General features: G+C 58.8%; 1 protein-coding gene across 1 annotated transcript; it reads right to left on the reverse strand.

Moving 5' to 3' along the window:
- Positions 1-317: 317 nt before the first annotated feature.
- Positions 318-25,404, reverse strand: LOC119120176 (vacuolar protein sorting-associated protein 13C-like). Its single transcript, XM_037246818.1, is given in 85 exon segments — positions 318-776; positions 852-935; positions 1,006-1,129; positions 1,187-1,275; positions 1,793-1,907; positions 2,079-2,202; positions 2,289-2,334; positions 2,407-2,570; positions 2,669-2,744; positions 2,818-2,931; positions 3,004-3,085; positions 3,213-3,346; positions 3,417-3,530; positions 3,815-3,926; positions 4,038-4,107; positions 4,187-4,268; positions 4,365-4,505; positions 4,579-4,723; positions 4,931-5,166; positions 5,245-5,371; positions 5,555-5,688; positions 5,790-5,915; positions 6,048-6,200; positions 6,295-6,402; positions 6,767-7,156; positions 7,263-7,563; positions 7,796-7,917; positions 8,007-8,167; positions 8,284-8,551; positions 8,618-8,773; positions 8,933-9,022; positions 9,095-9,226; positions 9,293-9,529; positions 9,815-10,131; positions 10,217-10,295; positions 10,297-10,465; positions 10,687-10,844; positions 11,015-11,136; positions 11,201-11,339; positions 11,409-11,559; positions 11,636-11,940; positions 12,185-12,355; positions 12,442-12,545; positions 12,608-12,944; positions 13,151-13,210; positions 13,274-13,353; positions 13,496-13,664; positions 14,056-14,237; positions 14,310-14,418; positions 14,475-14,625; positions 14,731-15,035; positions 15,156-15,323; positions 15,622-15,725; positions 15,830-15,946; positions 16,164-16,308; positions 16,497-16,556; positions 16,619-16,692; positions 16,884-17,040; positions 17,132-17,229; positions 17,290-17,362; positions 17,616-17,748; positions 17,887-17,989; positions 18,225-18,348; positions 18,419-18,555; positions 18,630-18,744; positions 18,808-19,003; positions 19,123-19,265; positions 19,351-19,451; positions 19,604-19,730; positions 19,962-20,024; positions 20,098-20,272; positions 20,523-20,629; positions 20,701-20,828; positions 21,157-21,214; positions 21,281-21,364; positions 21,439-21,498; positions 21,577-21,636; positions 22,680-22,789; positions 22,908-22,985; positions 23,443-23,505; positions 23,876-23,977; positions 24,188-24,283; positions 24,504-24,546; positions 24,634-24,677; positions 25,305-25,404. Coding segments are annotated over 85 exon segments (11,310 nt in total). The 3' UTR covers positions 318-677.
- Positions 25,405-26,434: the final 1,030 nt, after the last annotated feature.

Consider the following 26,434-nt stretch of genomic DNA (forward strand, 5'->3'; position numbering starts at 1 on the left):
GGACGCTGAGGAGGTTTCCCTTGTTTCACACGCCTGCCATCAAAGTTGCCAGATGTCATCAAGGTGCACCTGTGACATCATCCTCCACTGATGACGTCAGACGGGCCGGCGATGTCACGCCGCTACGCAACAGATTGGACGTCCCCTTGGGTTCCTCGGAAAGAGCGGAAGAGCGAGCGAGCGAGCGAGCGCAGCCGGCCGGCCGCACGAGTGAGCGAGTGAGCGAGCGAGCGCTTCTCACGCTAGATGGGGATGCGTGCTGGCCTGACAATTGCATACCGTGTGCTTTCCAAAAAAGCACATGGCAACCCTGTCCATTTTGGCTTGCCTCGTCTTTTATTGACAAACAAAGAAACAATCATTTGGCCTGAAATGAATGACAATGCACTTACTTCAAGCTATCATGACACAATCAACAGATTCTTTCCAAATATACGTAGTCAAGTGTCTTTCAGACCTTGGCAACATTGGTCAGAAGCCTCCAGAATAGAACATACAAAAATAGCCCCTAAATACAAGTGGATATAGACACTCACACTTTTTGGCTTATGTTTGTTGACATTGTGTTTTCTTTACCATTCATCCACCAAAAATCATCTTGAACTTGAGGACAAAAAAGAAAAAAACACCTGGGACTTTGGTCACGTCTAATGTGCGACAGGGAAGTCCCGCCTCCGTCACGCTTCGCCGGTCGTGACGAAGCGTTGCGACTTTTGTCGGCTCATGCGACGCTGCCGGTGAGCCGCTTGAGCGTCCAAGATGGACGCCAGCATCCTCTGAGGGTAAGTAAGCGGTGAGGGAGGAGAACGCACGCACGCACGCACGCACGCACGCAGAAGGGCGGAAAGTACCTGGGCTGCCTTTTCATCTCTCAGTTCGATGCTGCGAGTCGACTCGTGAGCGTCTTTGTTGGAAAGTTTCAACTTGCGCTGCTCCTGAAAGACGCACGACAATGACAAGGTAACAATGACGTCGTCCCGTTGCGCCGCCGCCGCCGCCGCTCACCTTGCAGTAGATGTTGACTCGTGTTCCGCTGACGGTAGGAGCTGAGGAGAAGTTTTCAAAGAAACACTCCCAGTCTTTGTTGAAGTGGCCCACAAAGTCCATCTCCTTGACGCACAGCACCCTCCTGCAGCCAGGCAGCGCTGTGAGGCCAGCACGGCACAAAAAAAAAGAGCGGCTCTACCTGCTGGTGATGACGATGTCGGTCTTCCTGCGTCCGGGAACGGGACAGCCATCTCGGAAGACTTCGCCCTCCAGCTTGAGCTCGGAACGCTGTGGCCGCAAACGCCAGCTCAAAAGCATACATAGACGCCGCGCCGCGTGCAGGCAGGCAGGCACAGGCACACGCACGCACGGACAACGTGTCCTTCCTCTGCACACTTTATTGATGCTCCGGCAGACGGTAAAGAAAAGATCACCACGCTGACTTACAAAGATACTTTGGCAAATTATTATCTCAAGAAGGAATTGAAAGACATGGCACACATGGACATCTTGGCAAGAAAAAAAGACGAAAAAGTCAAAGCAGCTTTTCTTTTTTTTTTTACTCGCCATCCCGCTGCATGTCAGTTAAAGACACAGAAAAGCAACGTGTTAGGTTGGGGCAAGGGGATGGATGGATGGATGGATGGATGGAGGAGAGCAAGAAACAAGGAGGACCGCATTCGACTAGAAATGATAGCTGCCGCTTTTGTTGCTTACGATTTCCACTTTTGCTAGCACGGCTCGTTTTGGGTTTAGCGTTCAGCTAGCTTATGAGGCAATTAATTCCGACGGCGGCGGCGCTCACCTGAAAGAGGTCAAAGCCTTGCGATTCCGTGAGGTCGTAGGGCCGAACGATTCCGTCCTCTCGGATCAGGCGAACCGGACGAAGTTTGACGACGTCGTCCGTGGACTCTGCTGCCCTGATATGCGCAGACGCACACGCGTAAACACCACAGCGACGCCAGGAACATGGTAGGATGAAAAGACAAGCGGCGCTGCGCTGTGCTGTGCGGCGCGGCACACAGCAAGCGTCTTTCCCCATTTGCCGAGCCGAGCCACCATTTGAAGGCTGCAAAGGAGCGCCAGGGTACCTCTGGATGCCCTGGAAGGTGCTGCTGGCCATGTCCACGATGCCGCCGGTGGGCCGGGCCACCACGCCCACAAGGCCTTTGCCAATGCCTTTGAAGAAACCCGCCGCGCCCTCCTTCTTGGCCCCTACGTCGGCGCAAGGCAGAGAGGTGAGACGCTGAGCCAGCCAGCCAGCCAGCCAGCGTAGCCAGCTTGAATGGGATGCCACTCACCCTCCACCGGTTTGGTGACGATGCCGGTGACTCCGCTGACGACACCCTGCAGAAGGAGAGCCGCGTTAACGCACGCACGCACGCGGGTGGGCGGCAGCATCGGCACGCGAGCACCCACCTTGAGAAGTCCTTTGCCGCCTTTGGCCAAGCTCTCCCCAAAGTCTCTGGGGGTTCTGTTCATCTCCTCCCTGCGTTTCTGTTGGTACTCTTTGTCCATGGTAATGGCCGCCAGGCCTTTGCCCACCGAGCCGGTGATCCTGGACACCGCGCCTGCGGCTCCACCTGCGGTCGGGAGGGAGGGAGGGAGGGAGGGAGAGGTGCACCGTTCAGATGCTCCAAAGCGTCCACCTCGCTTGCGAGCGTCTCTTTGCCCTTCTCACCCACGGCATGACCCAAGAGGCTCCGCACTCCGATGGCAAAACCTTCGGCAAACTCCTCCGGGCCCTGGACCGCCCCCTGGGGCCACAAAGACACGGGCGAGTCATTCTCGCCGCCAAGCACGGCGGCGGCGGCGGCGCAGCCCGCGTACCTGAAAAGGCTCGTAAAAGAAGGCTTCCACCCCCTCGGACAGACCTCGGATGAGTCCAAACGGGTTTCCCAGCACGTCCAGACCGAGAACCAAGACATACATCTGCGCCAAGAACTGCGGGCGGCAACATATGCTGCCATCAGCGGGCCGGGCTGGGCCAAGGGAAGCGCCTCACTTAATGCCAACCTGCTGGCTGTAGTGTCGCGCCACCGCCCGCATCAGCTTGTCCCTGCGGTAAAAGCGGTACTTGACCTCAAAGTAGGCCAGCCTGTGGGGAGGGGAGACGAGCAGAGCAGAGCAGAGCAGAGCACAGCAGAGCACAGCAGAGCAGAGCGGCCAATCAGAGCCAATCATCGGGGCCGAGGGCGCCTGCCTGCCGGAAACCGGCCGCTCACTTGAAGATGAGGTCGTCCACGTCGGTCAGTGTGGCTCCGATGCTCGTCAGGAGCAGGTTGAGCGACTCCGTGGCGGCGGCAGCCTGGCCCGAGGCCTCGCCGCCGCTGGAGCCCAGCGACAAACTCAGGTGCAGCTGGAGCGCACCTTTTCCCTCAGTGTGTGGCCGCTTGTTTGCGTGTGTGTGTGGGCGCGCGTGCCCGTACCTTGATGGGCGAGATGTGGAAGTGCTCAAAGAAGTTGAGCCCTGACGGGTCACTCAGAGAACTTTCCATCAGTTCAGCCTCCAGCATCTCCACATCTGGCCGGATCAGATGACTCTGAAACAAAAAGAAAAGAGCCCAGTCCATTTTTGTCATTCCCACAGAGCCAGCCGATGGATGGATGGATGGATGGATGGATGGATGGATGGATGGATGGATGGCTGAATGGATGGACGGATGGACGGACGGACGTACGCTCGTGCCAGCCCGTGACATTTGTGGATTGGAGCGAGCTGAGGACTATTACTTAGACATAAGCAGTGATCTGCCGCCATCCTGTGAAATCTATACAGGTGGTGTTTCGGATGATCCGATACAAGCCAGCGGGCCGACGGATTTACCTTCTGTCCTCGGGCTCGGGGCTCACTCGCGGGGCCGAACAGGGCCACGATGGCCGACAGGAAGCCTTGATCGATCTTCACTGCCATTTCCTGGACCAATGCCATGAAGTATCTGGAAAGACAAGGTATCATCCATACTGTCCACTTGGTGATGTCATACATGTCATGTCATGAATGCACACGCACATCCAAAGCTTGACAGGCACGGCACGGGCACACTCACTTGAACTGCGTGACGTTGCTGCGCTGGTTGAAGCGTGTGATGACGGACACGTCAACGAAGGGCTTGGGTTCTGCCAGGGCCGAGCTTACGGTTAAAGGGAGGCAAAGCGGGCAGGAGAACGACATGAGACAAAGTCACGGCAAGAGCACCTGAGTCCAGAGCAATGGACTTGGGAGGAGGAACCGGGTGGAACGCAATGGGGAAGATGGCGCCCGGAAGCTGGTTGTCCACCTGGACACACACACACACGCGCGCGCATGCACGAGTAGGGCCCACATCTTCAACAAAATAACTGTGGGAGCCAAAATGGCTGGTGCGAGCGTCCACCTGCAGCCAGTGCAGTTGCGCCCGGAGGCTCCGCTGGTGCTGAGATCGTTTCAACTCCACCTGGATGCCCGATAGGAAGTTCCTCCGCAGCGGGCAGGAAAAGGGCTGCCGCATGGCCATGATGGCGGCGCTGAGGTTCACCTGGCGAGCAGAGACATGTCATGCGATTGGTGTGGCGTGGCGTGGCTTGGCCTGGCCGGGCCCACCCACTCACCTCCAGGTTGGCGTCCACTTGAGTCCAACCGGCCGGCAACTGGCCGCTCTGCACGCTCTGGTAGGTCTTCTCCAACAGGTCGATGTGCTTCTGACTCAGCGGCTTCCAACGATTCTTCCGCTTGATCTCCCACACCACGCCAGAACTGAGCACGCACGCACACAGAGACACATGCTCAGCGTCAAGAGTTGGAACGCGTGCTCCCCCCAGTGGTAGACAAAAGAAATCCCTGACTTCATATCATTTGGACCTGGCAAAATTGGTTGCATGCACTTTTGAATTGTCCTGCTTTGCTGGAGGACATGCCACGCCGAGTATTTCAATCGGCTCTATTTAGCAAAGCCACACAGACCTGGGAATGCCAAGGTAGGCCACTTCCTGGCGGCTGGCGTTGTCCACCAGGGAAAGTCCCAGGTTCTGCAGCGAGACGTGGACTTCCTGCTGGAACTGCTCCAGCTCTTCGGCCTGCCGCGCTTTGGTCACCACGGCCACGTCTTCGGTGAAGATCAGGACGCGCTGACGGCCGTCCAGGAAGGACACCCAGTGAACCTCGGACACGCCGTCGTACGAGAACTGACCCACGTCGTCCTGGTCCGACAAACACCGGGTCATTTGTAGTCCGCCGGCAGCGACATGTAAGTTTGCGGTACGGAAAAGGAGGCGGACCTGGAGAAGGTCGGTCTCTCCGGAATGTCGGGCGCAGCTCCAGCCGAGCCTTCGAATGCCGGTCGGCTCGTCCCAGGTGAAGCGTCGCGCCTCGCCGGGCTTCAGCTGGTGGACGTGGCAACACCCGCTGAAAGGAGACAGCGCTTGCTTGGACTTGATCGAGCGAGAACCATTGGGAGTTTGGAATCAATCAATCAATCAATCAATCAATCAATCAATCACTTAAGCTCATTCAAATGCTTTGGAATGTGCCTCACACGCTCACCAAGGAGGCACAAGACCCCAAAAATAAATCCAAATACGATCCCACCTCTGCTTGTAGCTGATGTCCACCCTGGGCGTGTGGTTGAGCAGGAGGGCGGGGGCGGCCCCCTCGTAGTAGTCGCCCAAGCCGACGACGGCCGAGTGGTCCGACACGTTGACGTCCACCGTGATGCCGCCGCACTGCACGCAAAGTCTCAAGAGTCAGACGGCCGGGCCGGCAGTCAGTGGGTCGGTCGTCGGTCGGTCGTCAGCCGTCAGTCAGTCGGCCCGACGCCTCCTACCGTGTCCACGGCGAGCAGGGTGCCGTTGTCCTGACGGTCAAAGTAGAAAAAGCGGGACGGCTGCTCCGAGCCCACCGCCCGCACGCACAACTTGCCCGAAGCGCTCTCGGGCCACAGGGGGAGGCACTGGAAAGCCGCGGAAAGACGTTTGCAATGTAGGAGCAAACGTTTAAGAATGGACAGCTGTCCCTGCCACACGCCGTCGGCACCGTCCACGGCAACTCGCAGGCGACAACTTCAGAATGGAACCGCACTGACCTCGGCGGAGGGGACGTAGTGCCACTTGGTGGCGGCGCCGACGACTTCGCCGACCTCCAGCTCAAAGGAGGACCTGTTGACCAGTGTGTAGAAGGGACTCATGGTGACCATCTTGGTCAGGTTGAAGCTGCTCATCCGGATGCTCACGCCCACCTGGTGCGAGATCAGACGCAAACCACATCACGCCACGCCACGCCACGCCACGCCACGCCACGCCACGTCGCCTCAAGAAGGGGCAGGGTCTCACCAGGAAGTCCGTCTTGTTGTTGCCGGGGCAACGCACGCAGCCGTTACTCCCCACCGTGTCCAGGGAGAAGCCGTCCGACCAGGAGCTGGTGGACACGCACAGCTGAATCTGGGAAGAGCGCAAGGGCAGAACAACTTTGGACTCTGTTGCTCTCGCTTGAATCGGGCCGACTTTGGCTCAAGTTGAAATTGAGGCTCTCGCTGCCTGCCTTTGAAACAGGCTCCTAAACAACGAGCGTTATTTCTGATCAAATTGCGCCATTTTATTTCCGGCAGACCAAAGTCTATCGATGGGCTCTGAGACAGACGACCGGTCGGCCAGTTGCCGTCACGTGACCCGAGTCAATTAGGCCACAGTAAGAAAATGCGAGAAAAGAAGCGGCCGTACGATTCGGGTGCCGAGGGAGCCGCGAACGGTGTCTGACCCGGTTGGTTGGTCTCCAATGGGGTGAGAGCGGCCGGCGCGCTCTCACCTTGTTCTTGCCGAGCAGGTTCTTCTTGCGGAAGGAGAAGAGGACGATGTCTCGGACGTCGGCCGGATGCTTGACGCTGATGTCTTCCGCCTGGTAGCGGAGGACCCGGCGCGTCTTGTTGATTATCCAGAAGGGGCTGAAAACGGAGAGCAGGAGGCGGCCCGGCGCCGGGGCGGCGCGGACGCTCAGGTCCAAGGTGGCTCGGGCGTCCGAGTCGCACGTCAGGCGCACGGCCAGGAACTCGGGCATGCTCCGGTCCAGGCGCAGGTGGCCGTGCCAGTCGCGGCCCAGGTAGCGCAGCAGAACCAGAGAGACCATCTCGCCGGACAGGCGGGCGTTCAGAAGGTCCGACGCGCTCCCCTCCGTCAGCTCGTGAGAGTCGGCGCAGCTCTGAAGAGGCAAATGGAGGCTGCAGGCAAGCGTGGCGTGGCATAACATGGCATGGCGCCAGCGCTCCTCGTCCGGTCTGGCCTGGCCCGGCCTGGCGTTTGTCTACCTCCATCATGTAGCGCAACGTGTAGGGCAGCAGGTTCCTGAGCGTGGCCACGGGGTGCAGGTGGACCACGTAGGCCGGGTCCCAGTCATCCTCGCCGCGGCTGCCGATGTGGTTGAGGGAGTCAGGTGCAGCCAGCGTGCTGACCGTCAGGGGAAGCGCCCCGCTGCCGTCAGCCTCCAGCGGGGGGCACTGCAGCAGCGAGCGCACCTCCGAGCTGCGGTGCACTTCCTCCTTCCAGGACACGCACGTGGACGACGGGCCGTACGGCAGACCCGACGCCGGACGCACGTACAGCTCACACCTGCGGCCACAAAGGAGGCGGGGCCAACATTTGTCTGTTGCACAATTTGAAATGAATTCAACTGCAATGAAGCTTTCATGTTTGGAAATGGAAGATGGCCGCTTCTTCTTCGTCTAAAGCCAAATTGATTGGCATCCATCATTTCATTGTTGGAAATGGCTTCTTCTTCTTCTAAAGCTAAACTGATTGGTATCCATCATTCCTTACAATAGCAACAATCAAGCGATTGCACCTGTAGGCGTCCAACGGGATGTGGAATTCCTTGTCAGGGTGGGCCACTCCCACCGGTTGCAGGCTGCGGGTCGACGGGCAGAACTTGAGGATGCCCAACGGCACCGAGAAGTGGTTCTGGATCTGGAACACCGACCGGGCAAACGTGTGTCGGCCGCCGAGCGAGACGGGGCGGGGCAGGGGCGAGCCGGGCCGGGCCGGGCCGGGCGTACCTGCAGGGGCGAGCGAACCGTCACCAGCTTGTTGCCGTCGGCGGCGTCGATCTGGACCACCAGCGACACGGCCCGCTGTAACTCGGGCCCGCGGATGTTGTAGAGGCGGCGGCCCGGCTTGTCCACGGGGACGTCGGTGATCTCGCTGTAGCCCGAGGGCACTGCCGGGTCAGAAAGATTGCAACGGCATCAGACCCCAACGACCAAAAAGAGACTCGACGACTTTCCGCCCAACAAATTGGCGGCGTAATAGAGGAATAGGCAGAAATGCTCTGACCGATGGTGAGGTGAAACAAGCAGCTCTCCTGCCGCTGCAGAGCGGACAGTTTGCCCCGAGATGAGTTTGCTTCCGAGACGGAATGTTCCAGCTCCACGCTGCTCTGGTCCGGCAGCTCGTGCAGTTTCCCGGGCCGCGCCTCGCCCACCGATCTCAAGTTGGCGCTGTGCTGCACGAGGAGCGGGATGCCCAGAGCGTTGAAGATGGCGAACGGAGCTTTCTCCTTCATGGACGGCTCAAAGGTGGACGCCGCGCCCTCGTTGAAGGCCTGGACGCAACACAATTGGGTGGTCCGTTTGGAGTCAAATTCTTGCAAGAAAATGCCACTTTGGACCTTGGCGAGGTTGCTGAAGACGTTGAGGCCGCAGCGCGACAGGGTGACGTTCAGGGAGTCGCCAGAGCAGATGTTGACGGCCGTGCACGGTTCCGGAAGGATCACAAACTCGTCTCCGTGGACCGGACTTTTGTCCTGGACGGGATTTGTCTTCATCTGCGTGCGCACAACACATCACACCACACGGGTCTCAAAACACTCGCCGGAGCCGAGCCGTCCGTCCGTCCGTCCGTCCGTCAGTCGCATCTTCACAGTTGTGGAAGCAAAAAGTCTATTCTTGGGAAAAAACAGCAACAATTTACACGCAGCAATTACCTCTAGCTGGAGGCTCCACCGGCGCGCGCCGCCGTCCAGGCGCTCAATCAGCGGCTCCCACACGGCGTGGACTTCGTTAAAGTAGTTGACCTGCAACCAGGCCAGGACGCCGTCGGCCAAAGGCGTCCACCGAGGAGGGGGGGGGGGACGGCTCTCGCTTACCTCCAGAGTCATATTGCCTTTGAGCTGCAAGAGCGACGACCAGTTCTCGGCCCAGCCGCTGAAGGAGGACTCGGCCAGCAACAGCGGGACGGTTCGGTGGCCCAGGCCCGATTCCAGGGTCACCCGGATCACCTGTGAAGCCCGGCCGGTCGGCCTTCAGCTAAAGCCACTGGGAAAGGCAGGCGGCTTCTCGCTTACTTGGACTTGGGCGGCAAAGCGCTGGCCCACGTTCAGGGCCTCCCGGTCGCCAAAGTTCTCGGTGACCTCGGTGGCCTGCTCCACGCCCAGGAACCAGTAGTTGCAAGCGTGGACCTTCTTGGTGAGCCACAGGTCTTTGAGGTCCTCCCGCTGCTCTTCCGTCCGCTCGCCGTCCCGTGGCATGGCCGCCGCCGCCGCCATTATGGTGCTGACCGTGTTCAGGATGAAGGGCGAAATCTGAGCCAAAGAACGACGACGAGGTTGACTTTGAAAACGGGAACCGACAACATCCCGGACTTTGAACCTGCATTTCAAAGCCGCGCCAAGGGAAGGGAAGGGTTGGAATTGGGGTTAGATCACCAAAGGATTCCCGAGCGCGGTACCGCTGCTCACTGCTCCCCTTGGGGATGGCTTAAATGCAGAGGACAAATTTCGCCACACCCAGATGATGTGTGTGTGTGTGACAATCATTGGGTCTTTACCTTTTTGACCTTTGATTTGCCAAACTAGAAAGGTACAAACCTTGACGACGACCTCCTCCACCGTGACGGATCCGCTCAGTGGTTGGCCGGGACCTCTTTTGGCTTGCACGACAAGGGAGCAGGGTCTCAAAACCGTGGTAACGGTCTTGTCCTCCTTGTCGCGGATGAGGGGGCAGGCCAGGACCCTGAGGGTCCGCAGATGGGCCTTGGCCGTCTGGGTTCCGCTCTCCGACTCCAGGCTCAGGTCGCACTGGAAGGACACCACCAGGGACGGGGCGTCCGCCTTCATCAGGCTGGCCACGAACACCACCTGCGGGTCCACTACCACCGCGCGCACGCTGGTCCTCGGCGCCGACGCTGAGAAGGCCAGAAGCGGATTACGGGCCGGCCGGCGACCAGGTTCTCCTGGTCCGAGCGAGCGAGCGAGCGCAGACTTCCCTACCGGCCTTGGCCTCCTCGGTCCTCTGTCCCGCCGCCGCTCTGGCTGCCGGCCTGGCGCTCGGCGCGGCATTCGGGGGGGGGCCGCCGCGGCAGAGCCCGCAGGAAGAAGTCGGCCACGGCCATCAGGAACTCCACGCTGGCGCACACGTAGAGTTTCTGCAGGACGGCCACCAGCGAGCGCTCGCCGCTCTGCCGGTAAGTCACGTCGATCATGGGCTCGGAGCTCTCCGAGTCTTGACGGCTCACCATCCTGAGGACCCAGAGCGGATCCACATCAAACGCCTGGCTGCCATTGACCTCGCCGGGATCCAAGTGGGTGGTTCGCTCCCCCAGGAACGGGAGCCTCTTTGGAACCAAACAGATCCCGCTTTCCCCGAAAGCCATCCTACGGGGTCGAGCGGTTGGATTTTTGGCCCCGCCCCGCCCCGCCGTAACGCGACCTTTCGGACTCGTGCAGGATCGGCCGCTTACCGCGAGGTGACCCTGCGCACGGCCGTCCTCTGGTCGTCCAAAGTGCAGTTGGTCAGGATGGTGCTGAACTCCATGCTGCCGTTGTTCCAGACCTTCCCGGAGGCCTTGAGCAGGTGCAGGGCCAACTCGCCCAGACGCAGGTTCTCCTGGTCCGAAGACTGCGCAAAACAACGAAAAAAGCAAAAGCCTGAGCCAGCGTCGCCTGAAAGCATTCCGGGCGGCACCACCTCAACGACCGACACGTCGGTTTGAGTGAGAAACCTTCCGGCAGTCCTCCCGTCCCGCCTGCTTTCTCGAGGAAAGACCCCGAGCGCTCGTGCGAACCAACCTGCGCGGGTCGATCCGTGTACAAAACCAATCCGAGCGACTCGATACTGAAATTGAACTTGATGGACTCCGCACTTTGATCCTGGTCCTCATCCAAGGTAACCCGGTTGCCAGCCCCACCTGCTGAAACATCCAAAAGAAATGTCAGCGTGAAATATGCAGGAGAAGATGGGCCGCCGGTCACAACCCGTCTGAGGGCCCGCAGGTTGCCCGAGCGGCAAAGCCGTTCCCGCTCTCGGGTCGCTCGGCCGCAGGCTGTCGGCCTCCGCTATGTTCTCCGTCAAGATCTGCAGCAGCATTTTCAGATCTTCCTGGCTCAGCGCCACCTACAGGCGGCAAACCAATCAGATGGGATCCAGGGTCGTCGCCATCCGTTCACTCCCGTTCCCGGGCACCTTCATGGGCTTGAGGTCGCCGTCCACCTCCACGGCGGCCATCTGGTCGTACCAGGATGCGGCCAAGTTCCTGCTGACCCTCAGCTTCAGGTTGACTGCTCGGAGAAGCTCGCTGGAGGAGGCTCCGCCCGGGCTGGGGTCCAAGCAGTTCCTGACGGACGGACGGACGACACGCTTCAGATGACAAGCTCGGCTTTGTCGCGGTCGGCTTGCCGGCCGCCGCCGACCTGGACAGTTTGAGCTGCGTGAGCTCCACGTGCACGTTGTCGATGACGGCCGGCAGAGGGCATCCGTCCACGGGCAGGAGAGCAAAAGAGTTGGACACGGTGATCAGACCCAGGTCCATGAGCAGGGCCCGGTAGGAGGCGGACGACTGGGGGACCACCACCAGAGGCGCTTTCAGCCTGATGTCGGCCGACAGACGGAAGCTTTTCTGAGCCAGGTCCCGGACGCCGGACGCCGCCCTCTCCGCCGCCTGAGCCGTGGCCGCGCTCACGGCCGCTTTGGCCGTCTGGAAGTTATTGCTGAAGTTCTGCGGGGGAACGACACCGTACGGCAGAGCAGAGCAGAAAGAAGGTCGGCTGAAGGGGAGTAACCGGTTCCACCTCGAGTAAGCCGGCACGGTCGCTCCGGCAAATTTGTTGAATCGCAAGAGCCGGCCGGCCGGGGCTGACCGGGCGAATCTGCTGTCAGTGTCGGACCACTCCGATCAGGCGTGTGAGAACAGCCCGCATTCATTTTGCACCGACGGACGGGACCGACGGGAGGGAACCCACCAGGAGGGCGACCACCAGCTTGTGCAGGTAGACCACCCGGATGCAGCCCACGTTCAGCTTGACCCGGCCGTCCGTTTTGGACGTATCGGCGTAGCCGGGGCCTTCCGTGGCGTTGGGAGTCAGACTCAGCGAGAAACTGAACACCTCGTCCCCCCCAACGATGGAGACGGCCTGAAGGAAGGCGGTCGACGGACGGAGACCAGAGCGAGCGTTTGGTTTCACGCTTGGAGTCGCCAGCTAGCCCGTTTGGGACCCACCTTCTTGTGGACGCTGGCAGGATCCACGTTGAGGACCACAAAGTCCTTCAGGCGTGCCGACACGTGGGTCTGAGGTCCCTGCGCCAGCAGCGAGCCGTCCAGACCTGTCGGACGCGGAAAGCCCTTGAAGCCAAGCGAGAACCCAAGGCAGAGAGGGAACGGCTACCTTGGATTTGGATGTGGGCGATGTCGCCGCTCTGGTCGCACACCAGGACATTGAAGGCCCCCAAAGCCAGCATCACCTTCAGACCGATGATCTGGGCCAGCTCGGGTGACGCGCCGGCGAGGTCTGGCGGCAAATGCGGCAAACGTGCTGCTAGCAGCCACAAAGGCCATCCATCCGCAGGGCGGGAGGACTTACTGGACTTGGCGCCTGTCATTTTGCCATCTTCAGTCTCGGGCCCGGCCGTCCTCTCGGGAGACGTCGTGACGCCCGACAGGAAGTTGGCGGCCGACAGGAGAGCTTGCGTGTGGAGCGTGAGGTCCAGGGAGCTGAAGGTCACCTGCAAGCGAGAGAGTCCAGACCGTTGGATTGTCAAAATGGTTTTTGCTTCATTTCATGTCATTCCGTGCGGGAGGGAGGGAGGAACTCGTGCCAATCGGAACCTTTTTGTTGACGGCGGTGCAGAATCGATGGGGAGGAAGCAGAATGACATGCCCTTTGTGCGACCTGACCCGCCTTGAGTCTTCGGCGCGCGTCGTGACTCACCTTGATCATCCGTTCCGTGTTCTTGTACACGCTGGAGAAGTTGGGTCCGTCGCGGTCGGCCTGAACACAAGCGAGACGTCAGGACTCCGCAAAAGACCGTGAGAGGTTCCGTGGCGTCTCGACCTTCAAGTACTGGACTTTGAGTAGCCCGGCTTCGGGCCCCGCCGACGAGCTGACCAGACGCAGGGGATGGCCGCCGGAGTCTTTAGGGGCACAACATCAAAGACGCACGCACGCACGCACGCCACAACAACAACAACAAGGAGCCGTCCGGGAAGGTCAGGCCCCGCGGGATTGGCAGGGAAGGTTCTAATGTGGCTGGCTGGCTAGCTGCAAAGAAGTTACCTGGGAACTCCAGACAGGTGAGCGTCATCTCGCTGAGGTACGTGGTGGCGCAGGTGTCGTGCTTTCTCACTTTGGCGTCCGTGCCCAAGTGAGCCAGCCGGAACACCAGGAAGGGACATTCCATCTCGCCCGCCTTGCCGTCCACCTTCTTCTTCAGGCTCAGCAGGACCTCGGAGAGCAAGCGCAGGCGACGCGTCAGCGCTAGAGCCCAAACGCTTGCAATTGGGCCGCGTCTAGCGCGCCGCGCCGCTCCTCCACTGAGACAGCTCCTTTGTGTTTGACTTTGCTTTTCTTTGGAAGTATTTGGGATAAGCCGGCCGCTGCTTTGCGCAAACAAAGCTGCCTTGCCTTGCCTGAGTGTCAAAATATTTGCCATCAAGGGCCGGCCTCCTTCCTTCCTTCCTTCCTTCCTTCCTTCCTTCCTTCCTTCCTTCCTTCCTTCCTTCCTTCCTTCCTTCCTTCCTTCCTTCCTTCCTTCCTTCCTTCCTTCCTTCCCTCCCTCGCCTTAGCCGCTCGCACAAAGACAAAAGGAAAGAAGCGAACGAGGCCCCTCCCGTTACCTGTCTGATTTCAAAGTTCAGTAGGATGTCGACGACGTTGTCGCCGGGTCCCCCGTTAGCGCCGGGCCCCGGATCAGCGCCGGTCTCCGGATCAGCGCCGGTCTCCGGATCAGCGCCGGTCTCTGGCTCACCGTCGCTCGCCTGCCTCGTCGCCGCCGGCCGCTCACCGAGCTCTACCTTGTCTGGGGACAAGGAGAGCGCCCCGATGGTTCCCACGAGGTTTGGACTTTGGTGTCTGTCCCGTCATGACTCACCCGGAGCCCCGCTGCCGCCCCGCGCCTTGCCGTGCTCTCGACTACCCTCGCCGATATTCTCCAGCAGAACCTTCATCAGCATGGCCAGGTCCTCCTCCCCTACGCTCACCTGGCGGACACGCAAAGCGTCAACAGGATGCCACCCGAGTGTGATTGGACATTTACCTTCAGAGAGCGCAGGACTCCTTGCACATGCACGCCCGGGATCTGGGTGAACCAGGCCGAGGCCATGTTTCGAGTGACGGCCAGCTCCACGTCGGTAGGCTCCAGGATCTCGATGTCCGGGGTCCAAGACGAGTCCCCGCTCAGGGTTGTTCTGCGGAGGGAGGGAGGGAGGGAGGGAGGGAGGGAGGGAGGGAGGGACGGAGGGCGGGCGGCGTTGCTCTCGTTTGCGCTTCCCGTTTGGCGAGCGAGCGGCTACCTGGAGAGCTTGAGCTGCGTGAGCCGAATCTCCATCTTGTCCACCACGGCGGGCAGCGCTGATTCTTGGGAGACGACGAGGCTGAAGCTGTTGGACACGGTGATGAGGCCGAGGTCCACCAGGACGGCGTTGCGGGAGACGGACGACTGGGGCACCACGATGAGCGGCGCCTTCAGCTTGATGTCCGTGGACAGGCGGAAACTCTTGCGGGCCAAGTGGCGCACGCCGGACGCCGCCTTTTCCGCCGCCTGAGCCGTGGCCGCGCTCACCGCTTCTTTGGCCGGATGGAACTTGTCGCCAAACATCTGGGAAAACAAAGCAACGCAGCCAGCCAGGGAGGGAGGGGACAAAGGTCAGGTCAGGTCAGGTCAGGTCAAGTGAGGCGAGGTGAGGGAAGTGGGCCAAAACGAGGCCTTTTTTCTGACCAGCAGCGACATGAGGAATTTGTGCAAGTAGAGCATCTTGATGCAGCCGAGGCGCAGGGTGAGCTTCCCGTCCACCTTGGAGGTGTCCGAGTAGCCGTCCCCCTCGGTGGCCCCCGGAAACAAATGCAGCTTGAAGCTGAACACCTCCTGGCCCATGATGGACACGGCCTGCGCACACCAGCCACGATGTCATACAAATGATTTGAATGTGCAAAATTGTTCAACTCAATGGTTGATCATAAAAGCAATTGCTTTCAATCGTTTGAAATGGTCACGGTTTTGTTTGTTTGTTGGACTCCCTTTTTCCACTCGACTGACAAAAACCAGGAAAAAAATCAACCGACCGAATCCTTGATCCCGTTCTACGGCATTCATTTTGGAAGTGACGATCAAATCTTTGCCGTTGCCATTTTGACCGGTGAATCGATTGTTAATTGAGATGAAGGATTTGCAAAAAGGGACCTACCTTTCTGTGAATGCATTTGGGGTCGACGTCGGTCACCACCATGTCCCGGAGGCGAGCGGACACCTCCGTCCGTTGGGCCCGCACCAGCACCGAGGCGTCCATGCCTGCCAGCCAGCAAAAAGCAGACGCACGCTGTCCAAACCTCTGGTGCCCGCCCGCCACAGCGGCCCTTTCAGGCAACATTGAGGCTTTGCCAGACTTTGCCTACCTTTGACTCGAATGTCGGCGATGCTGCGGCGGTCGTCGCTCAGCTCCACGTGGAAACATCCCAGCGTGGCCAACAACTTCAGGCTCAACACGTCCGTGTCTTTGACGCCTTTGCGCACTGCAGGGAGGGAGGGAGGGAGGGAGGGAGGGGGAGAAATGTGAAAAAAGCTGGGTGTCGCCTGCCCTCCTTTCGGTGCACTGCGCTGCGCCACGCCACGCCACCAGATAACAAGCTGCACTGGGCTGGACCAATGTCGAGGTGCACTTGTGGCGGGAGTCTTTGCATCCCGCGTCGCCTATTAGTTTGGGCAAAAGCCGCCCCATTTGGACCGCACCTGCTCTGTCCCAATCTTTGTCCGCCGGCTTCCTGACGTCGCCACGTTCGGAAGGACGTCGCCACGCCATGGCGCTGGACAGGAACTCCGTGGCGGACAGCAAGGCTTGGGCATCCAGAAGAAAGTCCAGAGAGGAAAACTCCACCTGGGACAAGGCACGGTTGCCATCGTGCCATCAATTGAGCACAAGGAAGCCGGGCTGGCGGGCGGGCCCGCTTTTGCAATTGGCACGCGCCCACCCTCGTCGTCGTGGTGTACAAATGTCATCCGTAAGCGGGGCTAAAGTTTACGCGCCAGACATAGTATCGGTTGTCACCGAAGACGCTCCCCCACCTTGAGCGTTTGCTCCGTGTTGTCAAAGAGCGTCCGGAAGGCGGGCCCGCTGGGATCCGCCTGCGGGGCAAAAGGGAGAGGAGTCGCCTGTGGCCTGGAAGCGCGGGAGTCGGCCGACTCACCTTGATAAAGTCCACCTTGAGAAGCTCGCCGTCGCGCTGCTCCGAGCAGCCGATCAGATGGAGAGGCCGGTCGTCTGAAAGCAGAGCAGAGCAGAGCAGAGCAGAGCCGCCGTTTGTTTGTTTGTTTGTTGCGTTGTTTGGGTGCGCCGCCGCCGCCGCCGCGCAGCGACTGAAGCGACGAAGCCGGGCTCTGCTTTTCAACGTGCTGCAGTCCTATTTGCCGGTCACCAAAAGGTAGCCAGGGAAGGGGGGGGTGCGTTCAAACCTGCCGTGTCGCAGTAGTCCAGCGCCATTCTCTTCAGGTAGGACGAGACGCTGCTGTCGTAGGTGCGTATCTCGCCCCGGGCCCCCAGCTGCCAAACGGCCAGCGCCAGCACCGTCTCCTCCCGCTCGGCTTGCCGCCGCGTCAGCTCCAGCAGCACCTGAAGGAAGGCCACGGCCAAAACGCGCCTTCTTCACGCCGCGCTCGACTCGCCGTGCTCCGTAGCGCCCGCCCGCCCGCCCGCCGCAGACCTCTTTCACTTCAAACTTGAACTGAAGGTCGGTCAGCTCCTCCGGGGCCCGGCGCCGGCCCGGCTCGTCCTCCGGCGACTTGTCGCTGCCGTCCGAATCTGACGGGCGCCGTGAGATCAGGTGGCAATTTAGGAGCGGAAGCGGGGCGGCCGTCTTACCCGTCTCGACCACGCTCAGGAGCGCGGGATGGAGGGAGAGGGCTCCCGCTGACGACATAGTCGGCGGCGCCACCTGCGGGAGGGAATGCGCCCACATTGGGTCAATGCGCCGAAAGATGATCAAGGCGCCCGAGTGGCACATTTGCTCGCCAAATACGGCCCAAAAGCGTCCAAATGAGACGAGGGTTAAGTCCGTCCCGCTCGCTCGCTCGCTCGCTCCCGCTAGATTGTTCTTCCCAAATCAAACAACGGAATGCGTGTGCTGGACTCTCGACTCTGTTGACAAAAGCGGGCTGGGCCGGGCGAGGGCCCCCCCCGCCTCTCACCTTGTCTGCGGGCGTGGACGGCGCCGAGGACGGGCGGGGCAGCGGGATGCTGCCGAGCAGATCGGCCACCTTGCGCATCTTTTCGTCCGACATCTTGATGTGCACTAGAGGCAGCTCGCCCGAAAGCTTCAACCTGCGTGCGGCAGGCAGAGCGGCTGAATTCTTGCGTCTTTACTTTGTGAGAAAAACACCACGACCTTCTGGGCGAGGTTCAGCGGCTCATCGTCATGGCAGGCCGGCGATGCGCCAACCCGGCCATCCGGGCGCCTACCTGGGCATCCGGGCGTCCTTGTCCACCATGCACTTGGACAGGCCAAGCGTCAGGTCCAGGGGCCGCAGGATGTGCTGGCCAGAAGAATTCTTCCACTCGTTACCTGGAGGGACGCCCAAAAGCCATCGGCTTCATTTTCAAATTTCATTCCATTTCATCCACGGGCGCTCCTTGGAAAATGAGCCGGCCCAAATTCGACCGCGGCAGAAAGGACCGCAACATATGACAGCACAAGAAAGATAATGAGTCACGTACGGCAAAAATCGGAAAGAAAAACTAAGGACAAAGTATTGCAAAAAGGTTTGGGGGGGAACAAATGCGGTCTCGCATGCGCGTACCCGACTCGCTGTAGAGGACTTGCACCCGTCGCAGTTGCACGCTGTATCGCTCATACGCTCGGTCCATGATCTCCTCCAGAGACGAGAAGGACGGCGACCGCACGTCCTCGTCAACACTGTTGAACTGGCACGCACGCATGCACGCTCGCTCACTCTGCTATGACACAAATCGACTCTTGTAGGCCGGCACCAACCTGGAGGTTTCCAAAGTCCACCACGATGAGCTCGGAAGTGTCCGAGTAGGAGCCGGACTTGGGCAGCAGAAGGTAGGACGGACGCAGGTCCATCTTTAGGTCCAGCACCTTGCGCGTCTCGATGATGTGAGACAAACCTGCAATGACGCCAGCAGGTCAAAAGGGGGAGGGTAGGGGAGGCAAAGGCAAGCGCCGCCGCCGCCGCCACCACCTGCTGCCGTCTTTTCTTTCAGCTCCTCCAGGGTGGAAAGCGTCGCTGAGGTCAGCACCTGCAGGTCCATGCCTTTGGCCATCCTGAAGAACTCCACCAAGCTGTTCACCGTCATCTGGAAGGCACCGAGGCGTGAGAGGGCGTCGGCGCCAGAACGCCCGGGCACGCGCCAACTTACGGCGTCGTAGATGATCTGCACGGGCTGCGAGTGGACGCGGACGACGTGATCGGCCGGGCTGTCGTCGGGGTTGAGCTCAAAGGCCACGCGGAGCAGCGCCGCCGCCGCCGAGTCGCCCGCCGACGAGATGAGGGAAGGCGCGCCGGTGCCGGCGTCCAGGCCCGTCACGCTCCACTGCTGCAGAGACGCCTCCAGCCTGCTCAAAGGACGCACGGCGGGCCTCGAGTCGAGCGGAGCGGAACGCAACGCAACGCAGGCCCCAGAAAGCCCTGACGGCATTTCGTCAAGCGGGCCGGAAGGAGCAAGGCCACCCACCTGAGGGCCTGGGCTCCGGGTCTCTGGGAGATTTTGGTGCTGAGCTGAGTCATCTGGACCTGGAGGATTTCCGCAACGCCGGGTTGCTCTCTGACTGTCACCGAGGTCCGGAAGAGCCGAAAGCTGAGCTCCACAGCGACGTACTGGAGGCGACACCGCGGAGCAGTCAGGAGCGGTCGGCACGCCAGTCCGCTTGGAAACTTTGCGGTCCGCCCGGCGACCTCGTACCTGTTTGGGCAGGGCCGGGTCACGCGAGCTGGCGCTGTAACCGATGGCGGCGTAGAGCTTCTCCTTCTCCTCCGCCGTCATGATGCCGTCCAAAGCCGAGCCTGAGGAGCAGCGTGGAGAAAGGCTCGGCGTGGTGGGGAAAGGCTCGGCGTGGTGGGGAAAGGCTCGGCGTGGTGGGGAAAGGCTCGGCGTGGTGGGGAAAGGCTCGGTACGGTGGCGACGACGCCCTCCCCCCCCCGGCGCCCCTACTGACCCTCAGCCTCGTCCGACTCGCACTCCTCCTTCCGGGCCTTGCGGCCAAAGAAGCCGCTGAAGAATCCGCCCTGCTTCTGGACCCCCCGAGCCTTCTTGGCGGCGAGCTTCTGTCCCGAGCGCAGCACCTGGAGGGGTTCAGGCGCCAGTCGTCACACATTTTGATTTGTGGCTCATTCATTTTGTTTTTTGCCAATTCAGGCAACATTGGGTGGGAGGGAGGTAGGGAGCGCTCATCAGGTCCACAAAAAAAAATCTGTACAAAAAGTACAAAATCATTTTGCTCAACTTTTTTTACAAATGAAATGTAAAGTTCATTTGGGGAAAAAACTTGAGCCCATCTTGAGTTTGCACTCTACCTCCATGTGGGCCTGCTGTCGAGCCAAGGTGATATTGAAGACATCTAGAACTTTCTCCAGGTCCTGGTACAAGCCCAAAGTATGCCAAATGAGTGCAAGAGCTCGCGCCGGCCGGCGCTGCGTAGGCCTCGGGAACCTGAAGTCGGCTCTCGGTGTCGGGGCCCGGCTTGTTCTGGCTCAGAATTTTGCTCTTGTAGGCCGTCTTGTAGGCCTTGACGTGCTGGCGGTGCCGCCTCATGTTGGACCAGGACCACATGCGGCACGAGCGGCGGACGTGAACTTCTAGGATGCTGCTGAAGGCGTAGCGCCACCTAGTGCGAGCAGGAAAACACACACTTGATGCCGTCACCGGTCGCTAGATTTCATTTTGCCGACAAACCAAGAAAAAGAACGGAGGGCTGCGATTTGAACCGATTGGAAGCGCGCAAACCCTTGTCGGAAGCCACAACGCCATCCAAACCGGGTTCAAATGGAAACGGATCATCGCAGAATACGACGGCAAGTGGGTGGCTGCCAAACACGGCGACGCTTTTGCGTCTGGAACGACGGCACGGCACTGACCAGATGGCGGCGGCGGCGCCGACCGGGACGTTGGGCCGGAACTTCCTGTAGGGGGCGTTCCTCACCATGCGGTCTACGGACTCCAGCATCTCCACCATGGTCACGTACTTTGGACCGGCGCCAAACAAACACGGTCAGTCGTCACGGAGACGATAGCGCAATTTCACCATTGCGTCACCTGAGCTTTGGTGATCTGGACGTCGATGTTTTGGACCTCCAGGTGCACTCGGGCTTTCGGGGAGTCCAGTTCCTGCTCGGCATTGGGGTTGATGCGCATTTGGGCCGAAGCGAAGATGGGCTTGAAAACTGGAGAACAACAAGAGGCCACTCTGAATGCGACGCCGACACAGATGTTGAACGGAACGTTCGATTGGCTGCCAGCGCCGGCCCGCTTCAAACGGACCTTTGACTTCTACAGCCGTCAGTGGCAGTGAATGAGATGATATGACATTGGCAAAGATCTACACGGGTGTCTAGTCACACGTATGAATGTGACGGTGCTCTGGATCGGAATTGAGAAAACCGGCGGGAGCGGAATTGCCCGGCCCTGCTGCCAAACATCTGCTAGTTCCAGGCGAACAAACACAAAGTTCCGGCCGGGTGCACATAAAGAAAGGCAGGCCCATGTACTGACTGTAGTGGTAGTGAGGCGGCTCCCGGTCCTTGCTGGCGATTTCACACTTGAGCCCATCCTGCAAAAGAACACGCCACGCGGTTGAAACTTTGTGGGGCTTTTGTCAACGTGGAAGCGAGCTCACCACAATGTCTCGCCACGATCCTCGGCGGCACATCATTTGACTCTTTACGTTCCAATAGGCGCAGAGACACTCCAGGCGGCCCAGCTGAGGCATCCAAAGCAGTCGCCGTTGATATTTGGCCGGCCGGACCCGTCCGCCTTTGACGGACGGCGCTTTACCTTGTAGGTGATCTTTGCCGCTTCGTTGAGGATGCACAGCTTCCAGTTGTCGTCGGTCGTCTAGTAAGCCAGAACAAAGGGAGGTCCGCTTTAGAAGGGCCACCGGGCAGAGGCACCGGCGGCGGCGGAGGGCGCTACCTGTAGGCTGAGTTCCGCCAGGGTGACTCCCACCGACAGGGGGCGCTGCGGGTCGGACACCTGCAAGGCACGCATAGGTCGACGTGAGCGGGCCGGCCGAGATCTCGATGCGGACCTGTAGCTCAAACTTTGTGTCGATGGTAAAACGGCGCTTGACGAGCAGCCTCAACGCCGAGTGGATTTCAAGTAGAGATGCACCGATCCGACTTTTTCAGTTTCGATACCGATACCGATGCTGTGGCTTTGCGTATCGGTCGATACCCGATACCGATCCGATATTATGGTTGACTTAACAAGCTACATACCTCTACATGTGGAACAGAAAAGACTAAAGGCAATGGCATCAGGCATGACTACACAGTTCATTCCTAAGACAAAATGTAACAAGATAAAGCAGATTCATGCAATGAACTATTTATTTGTAACAAAAATTGTGCAACAGCAGCAATAAAGTGTATCAGCATTTAAATTCAAGTAAATTAGGATACAAACTTCTTTAAAAAAAAAAATACAAATGTTGCAGCTGAAACTGCACTGGGCAAATATAGAAAGGGTGATCAAGCACACAGTAACCAAATATTAAAATAAATAGTAAACATGTAAACATTAGGTGCCGTTTCACATCACTCATGACCTGTTGATGCTCTAAATGCTCATTTAAGCAGCAATGAGAAGTGCTCCCTGAAAACAAGCTCCGCTTAGTACTAGTACTATAACTGGCAGTACTACCACCACCCCTGGCAACATTAGCTTTGCGGACATTACAAACTGCCGTCGAGCTAGTTGGCGTGTTCAGTTTAAAGTACCTCCACACAGCTGACTCTTTCGTTCGCTCCATGTTTGCGTTTGTTTAGAAAACTATCGTGGCATGCGGCACACGTGCTGCTGACGTATGACGTAGCCGCGGCACACGTGCTGCTGACGTATGACGTAGCCCGCGTCCCAATAGATTAAGGAAAGGATCGGCTCACAGATCGGCTGCATTTTCCGATACCCGATCCATCAATTTTGTTGATATCGGGGCCGATATCCGATCCAGATATCGGATCGGTGCATCTCTAATTTCAAGTGAGACGGACGACCAGCGGCAAAGGCAAACTCACGTCGTCCTCGTATCTCAGGTGGATGCCGCTGATCTTCACCTGCAGGTTCTTGATGACTTGCGTGGCCACTTTCTCCATGAAGGAGTCCTTCCTCTCCTCCTTGGCTTTCTCTGGAAACAAGCGACAGGAAGCTCACCACGGCTGCGGCCGTCTCACTTGAAGGACGGGACCGCCGAGACGTACGAAGCCGAGCGTTTGTGGCTGTGGCTCAACTGTGGTTCAACTCACCCGACTTGCCTGCGTGATTGCGTTTCAACCTCCGCAGAGCTTTTTTGTGCTTTTTGTCTTTTGGACATCCTTTTGGCACTTGCGCAGCGTTAAAGAAAGAGACAGTGGTTAGCGAGCCAGAGAGTGCGAGCGAGCGAGCGAGCGAGAGAGAGAGAGAGAGAGAGAGAGAGAGAGAGAGAGAGAGGGAAGGCGGTGGCGGCGGGTGCACGACAAGCGATGACAAGGCGATGGCACGATAAAGCGCAAGGACGGATGCCCCCAAAAGTCTTTGGCTTTTTCGGCCTTTTGACAAGGGGCCGTTAGCTGCCTGCCCGTACAGCCCGTGGCAGAGTAGGCTCGGAAGGAAGGAAGGAAGGAAGGAAGGAAGGAAGGAAGGAAGGAAGGAAGGAAGGAAGGAAGGAAGGAAGGAAGGCAGGAAGGAAGGAAGGCATCCCGGGTCAGACACACTGCACGGACGGCGACCCGACCCCAGCGCAGCACGCAGAGTCCAACGTGCCGACACAAGCAAGTCTTGAGCACGCTCGGGCTACATTACCGTTGGACATCTCCTGACAGACAAGGCTTTCCAGACCCAAGAGCAGCTCGCCACTTGGTGCCGCTGACGCCAAAGGCAGCGTGAACACAAGAGCAAATCATCAGAAAACAAACCAAGGCTCTCTGACGTTTTGGGCCCAAAGGCGGAGATCCGCCATTTCCTTGACGTATGGAGTGTGAGCGCGTTGGCGTGACAGTGGGAAAAGAGAAGAACAGAAAAGAACAGCAGCAGCAGCAGCAGCAGCAGCAGCAGCAAAGACAAAGCGGCGACTTTGGCCATTCATCTGGCTGGCATGGACTACGGTCAAGGCTCTTTTGCATTTGCACCTTCCTGAATCCGTTCCAAGTCAATAGCCAGACAATAACCAGAGGGGCATTTGACAGACGCCGCTCATCCCTCCCTCCCGCCCTCCCTCCCTCCCTCCATCCCTCACCTCGCTTGGCCGCCATCTGGAGCGCATCCTCGACACGTTGCAGTTGCCGCTGCTTGGCCTCCTGCCGGTAGCGCTCCTCCTTGGCCTCGTCGTACTCGATGGCTGTGCGCAACACACGCAAAGTCACCACGCCGTTGCGGCTCGTGGAATGACACATGCGGCCGGGCTGGGCTTTTTGCTTATTCCCTTGCTCGGTCGGGATGACTTGATTTTTTTTTGGGGGGGGGAAATCCTCATTTTACGTCGCCAGGGTCACGCTAAAACTCAACGGCTTTGGCCAGAGCCGGTGAACTCGACTGGCGCGTGACTTACTGGCGCCGGGCACGAGCAGCAGGTAGAGGCCATCCAGCGTGGCCACGACGGCGTCGTTGTACAGGTTCTTCCAGGGGATCTTCAAGGTCAGCGTGCCTGCCACACGCCGACAAACGAAAGAGAGAGGGAAGAGGGAGAGAGAAATGGAGAGGACGAAAGAGAGACAGGCACTCGCTCTTCCCGCCGTGTTCTTTCTTTGCTTTGATCGGCTCCTCCAAATTCCACACCCGGATTTCGACACACCTGGCTTTCGACACGCCCGGCCGGTGTGAACGCGGCGACGCGAGGGAGGGAGGGAGGTAGGGAGCGCACTCACCTATCTGTCCGGCCTTCACCTTGAACGGGATGTCAAACTCACTCTGGCGGGACAGAACGAGACGAGACGGAGGCGTCCCGATCAGACGTTTGGTGATGGCGCAAAAGGGAAACAAGCCAAGCAAACTTACCAGCGCATTTTCCTTCACTCGCAGGTTCTCCAAGACGACGTTTCCTGCAAGAAATGACAACGGCCATGCTGAGCGAGCGTGGGATTGCCACTTTTGACCAGTCCTTGCTTTTTTGTTGTTGTAACGAACGGGAGCAGGCAAGAAAAACGCCTCTGTCTCTCGGCGGCTGCGGCTCTCCTTGCCCACACGCGCTATCACTGCGCTCGACACAAAAGTTGTTTTCCAGTTCCGAGAAGCCCTTGTTGTATGTCCGTCATTGCGTGCTCCGGGGATTCAATCAATTGCCCGACGGACAAGCATGTTTTGACGGCCGAGTTGAAAATGGACACATTTGCGTTGTGACATTTTGACCGAAGACGCGATAAAAGCTTGCTTCGTGCAATTCACACTCGGGTGTCGAGAGAGAAGTGAGTGAGTGAGTGAGTGAGTGAGGATTAGCCACGCAAACCAAACAAGTCCGATTGCGTCCCCTCCCCACCCACAAATGGTCAACAAGAGGCGACGCGTCCAAGTCAATCGTGTTTGAGGACCGAGGTTGAAAGGAGACCTTGTCGCACGCCGCCACCCCTTGCTGAAGTTTGGGGTACGCGAGTTTGGACAAGCGAGGCAAGCGAACGGAGGGAGTCTGGCTGCGTGCGGCTCGGCTATAGGCTCGGTGGAATTGAGCTCACCTCCCCAGATTCCAATCTTGAGCTGCGACTTGTCCAAGTTCTCCACGTAGTCCCCGATGAACCTGTTGAGAAGGTCGCTGACCAAAGACTCGAACACCATGGCTGGTTGACAGGCGCCGAGGCTGACTTCCGCATTGGACGCTCACGCGCTGCCCGCTTGCCTGGAGGTCAGCTGATGCGAGCGACGCCTCTGCGCTCTGTTGATCGAGCCTGCCCCCGCCGCCGCCGATCTCCGGCTTCGCAACAACAACAAATAAGGTTTGATTTCTTTTTCACACACGCTGCTATTAACCGGAAGTCTCTCTTCTTCGGTCTCTATCGCTGACTGAACATTACTGACAACCGTGGAACCCTCTGCTGGTCGCATCAAGTATTACAGTTTGCCATATATCACAACACACGGAAGCCGTCACAAACATGCAAAATCATTGAAGACCTTTGACACTGACTATAGGTTTTGTCTTTGGAAATTGTCAACATTGAACTTTGCCAGGAATCTGGTCAAACGAATGATTATTGTTTTGGCTCACCAAACTAAAAAAGGCATTCTGTCAATGAAGCTCAGTTATCCAAACCTGAAAGTGTCTTGCAAGGCCTTGGCGCTGCTTGCTTGCTTGCTTGCTTGCTTGTTTGCTTGCTTGCTTCTAATAGCACGGACAGAAAAAGAGAGAGAAAAGTTGACAACTGAAAACTGCCACGAGGGGGAAACATATCTTATGTCCGTCCCTCCATCCATAGGAAAGAACGGTTGCCGGCGGCCAATCTGAGGCACTGATAAGTCTCCGCACTCACGCACGCACGCCACGGGCAATTTGGAGTGCCTCGTGGCCCACGGGCGGTTTGGAGTGCCTCATCGACCGGCCTACCGTGCATGTTTTTGGGATGTGGGAGGGAACCGGACTACCCGTAGAAAAGGCGCGCAGGCACAGGGAGAACATGCAGACTCGGCACAGGGAAGTCGGAATCGAAACCGCAACCTACGCACCGTGAGGCGGACGTGCTAAGCAGCGCGTCACCGGCCGTGCCGCCCACTTTCAACATAGATGCATGGCTTTTTGTTCCTTGTCCAAAAGCAAGCGGAAAGCGGAAGTCGACCTTGTTGATTTCGTTACTGTTGCTTTATTACAAGC

Source organism: Syngnathus acus, chromosome 3 (genome assembly GCF_901709675.1).
Source record: "Syngnathus acus chromosome 3, fSynAcu1.2, whole genome shotgun sequence".
In the NCBI taxonomy this organism is placed as follows: domain Eukaryota; kingdom Metazoa; phylum Chordata; class Actinopteri; order Syngnathiformes; family Syngnathidae; genus Syngnathus; species Syngnathus acus.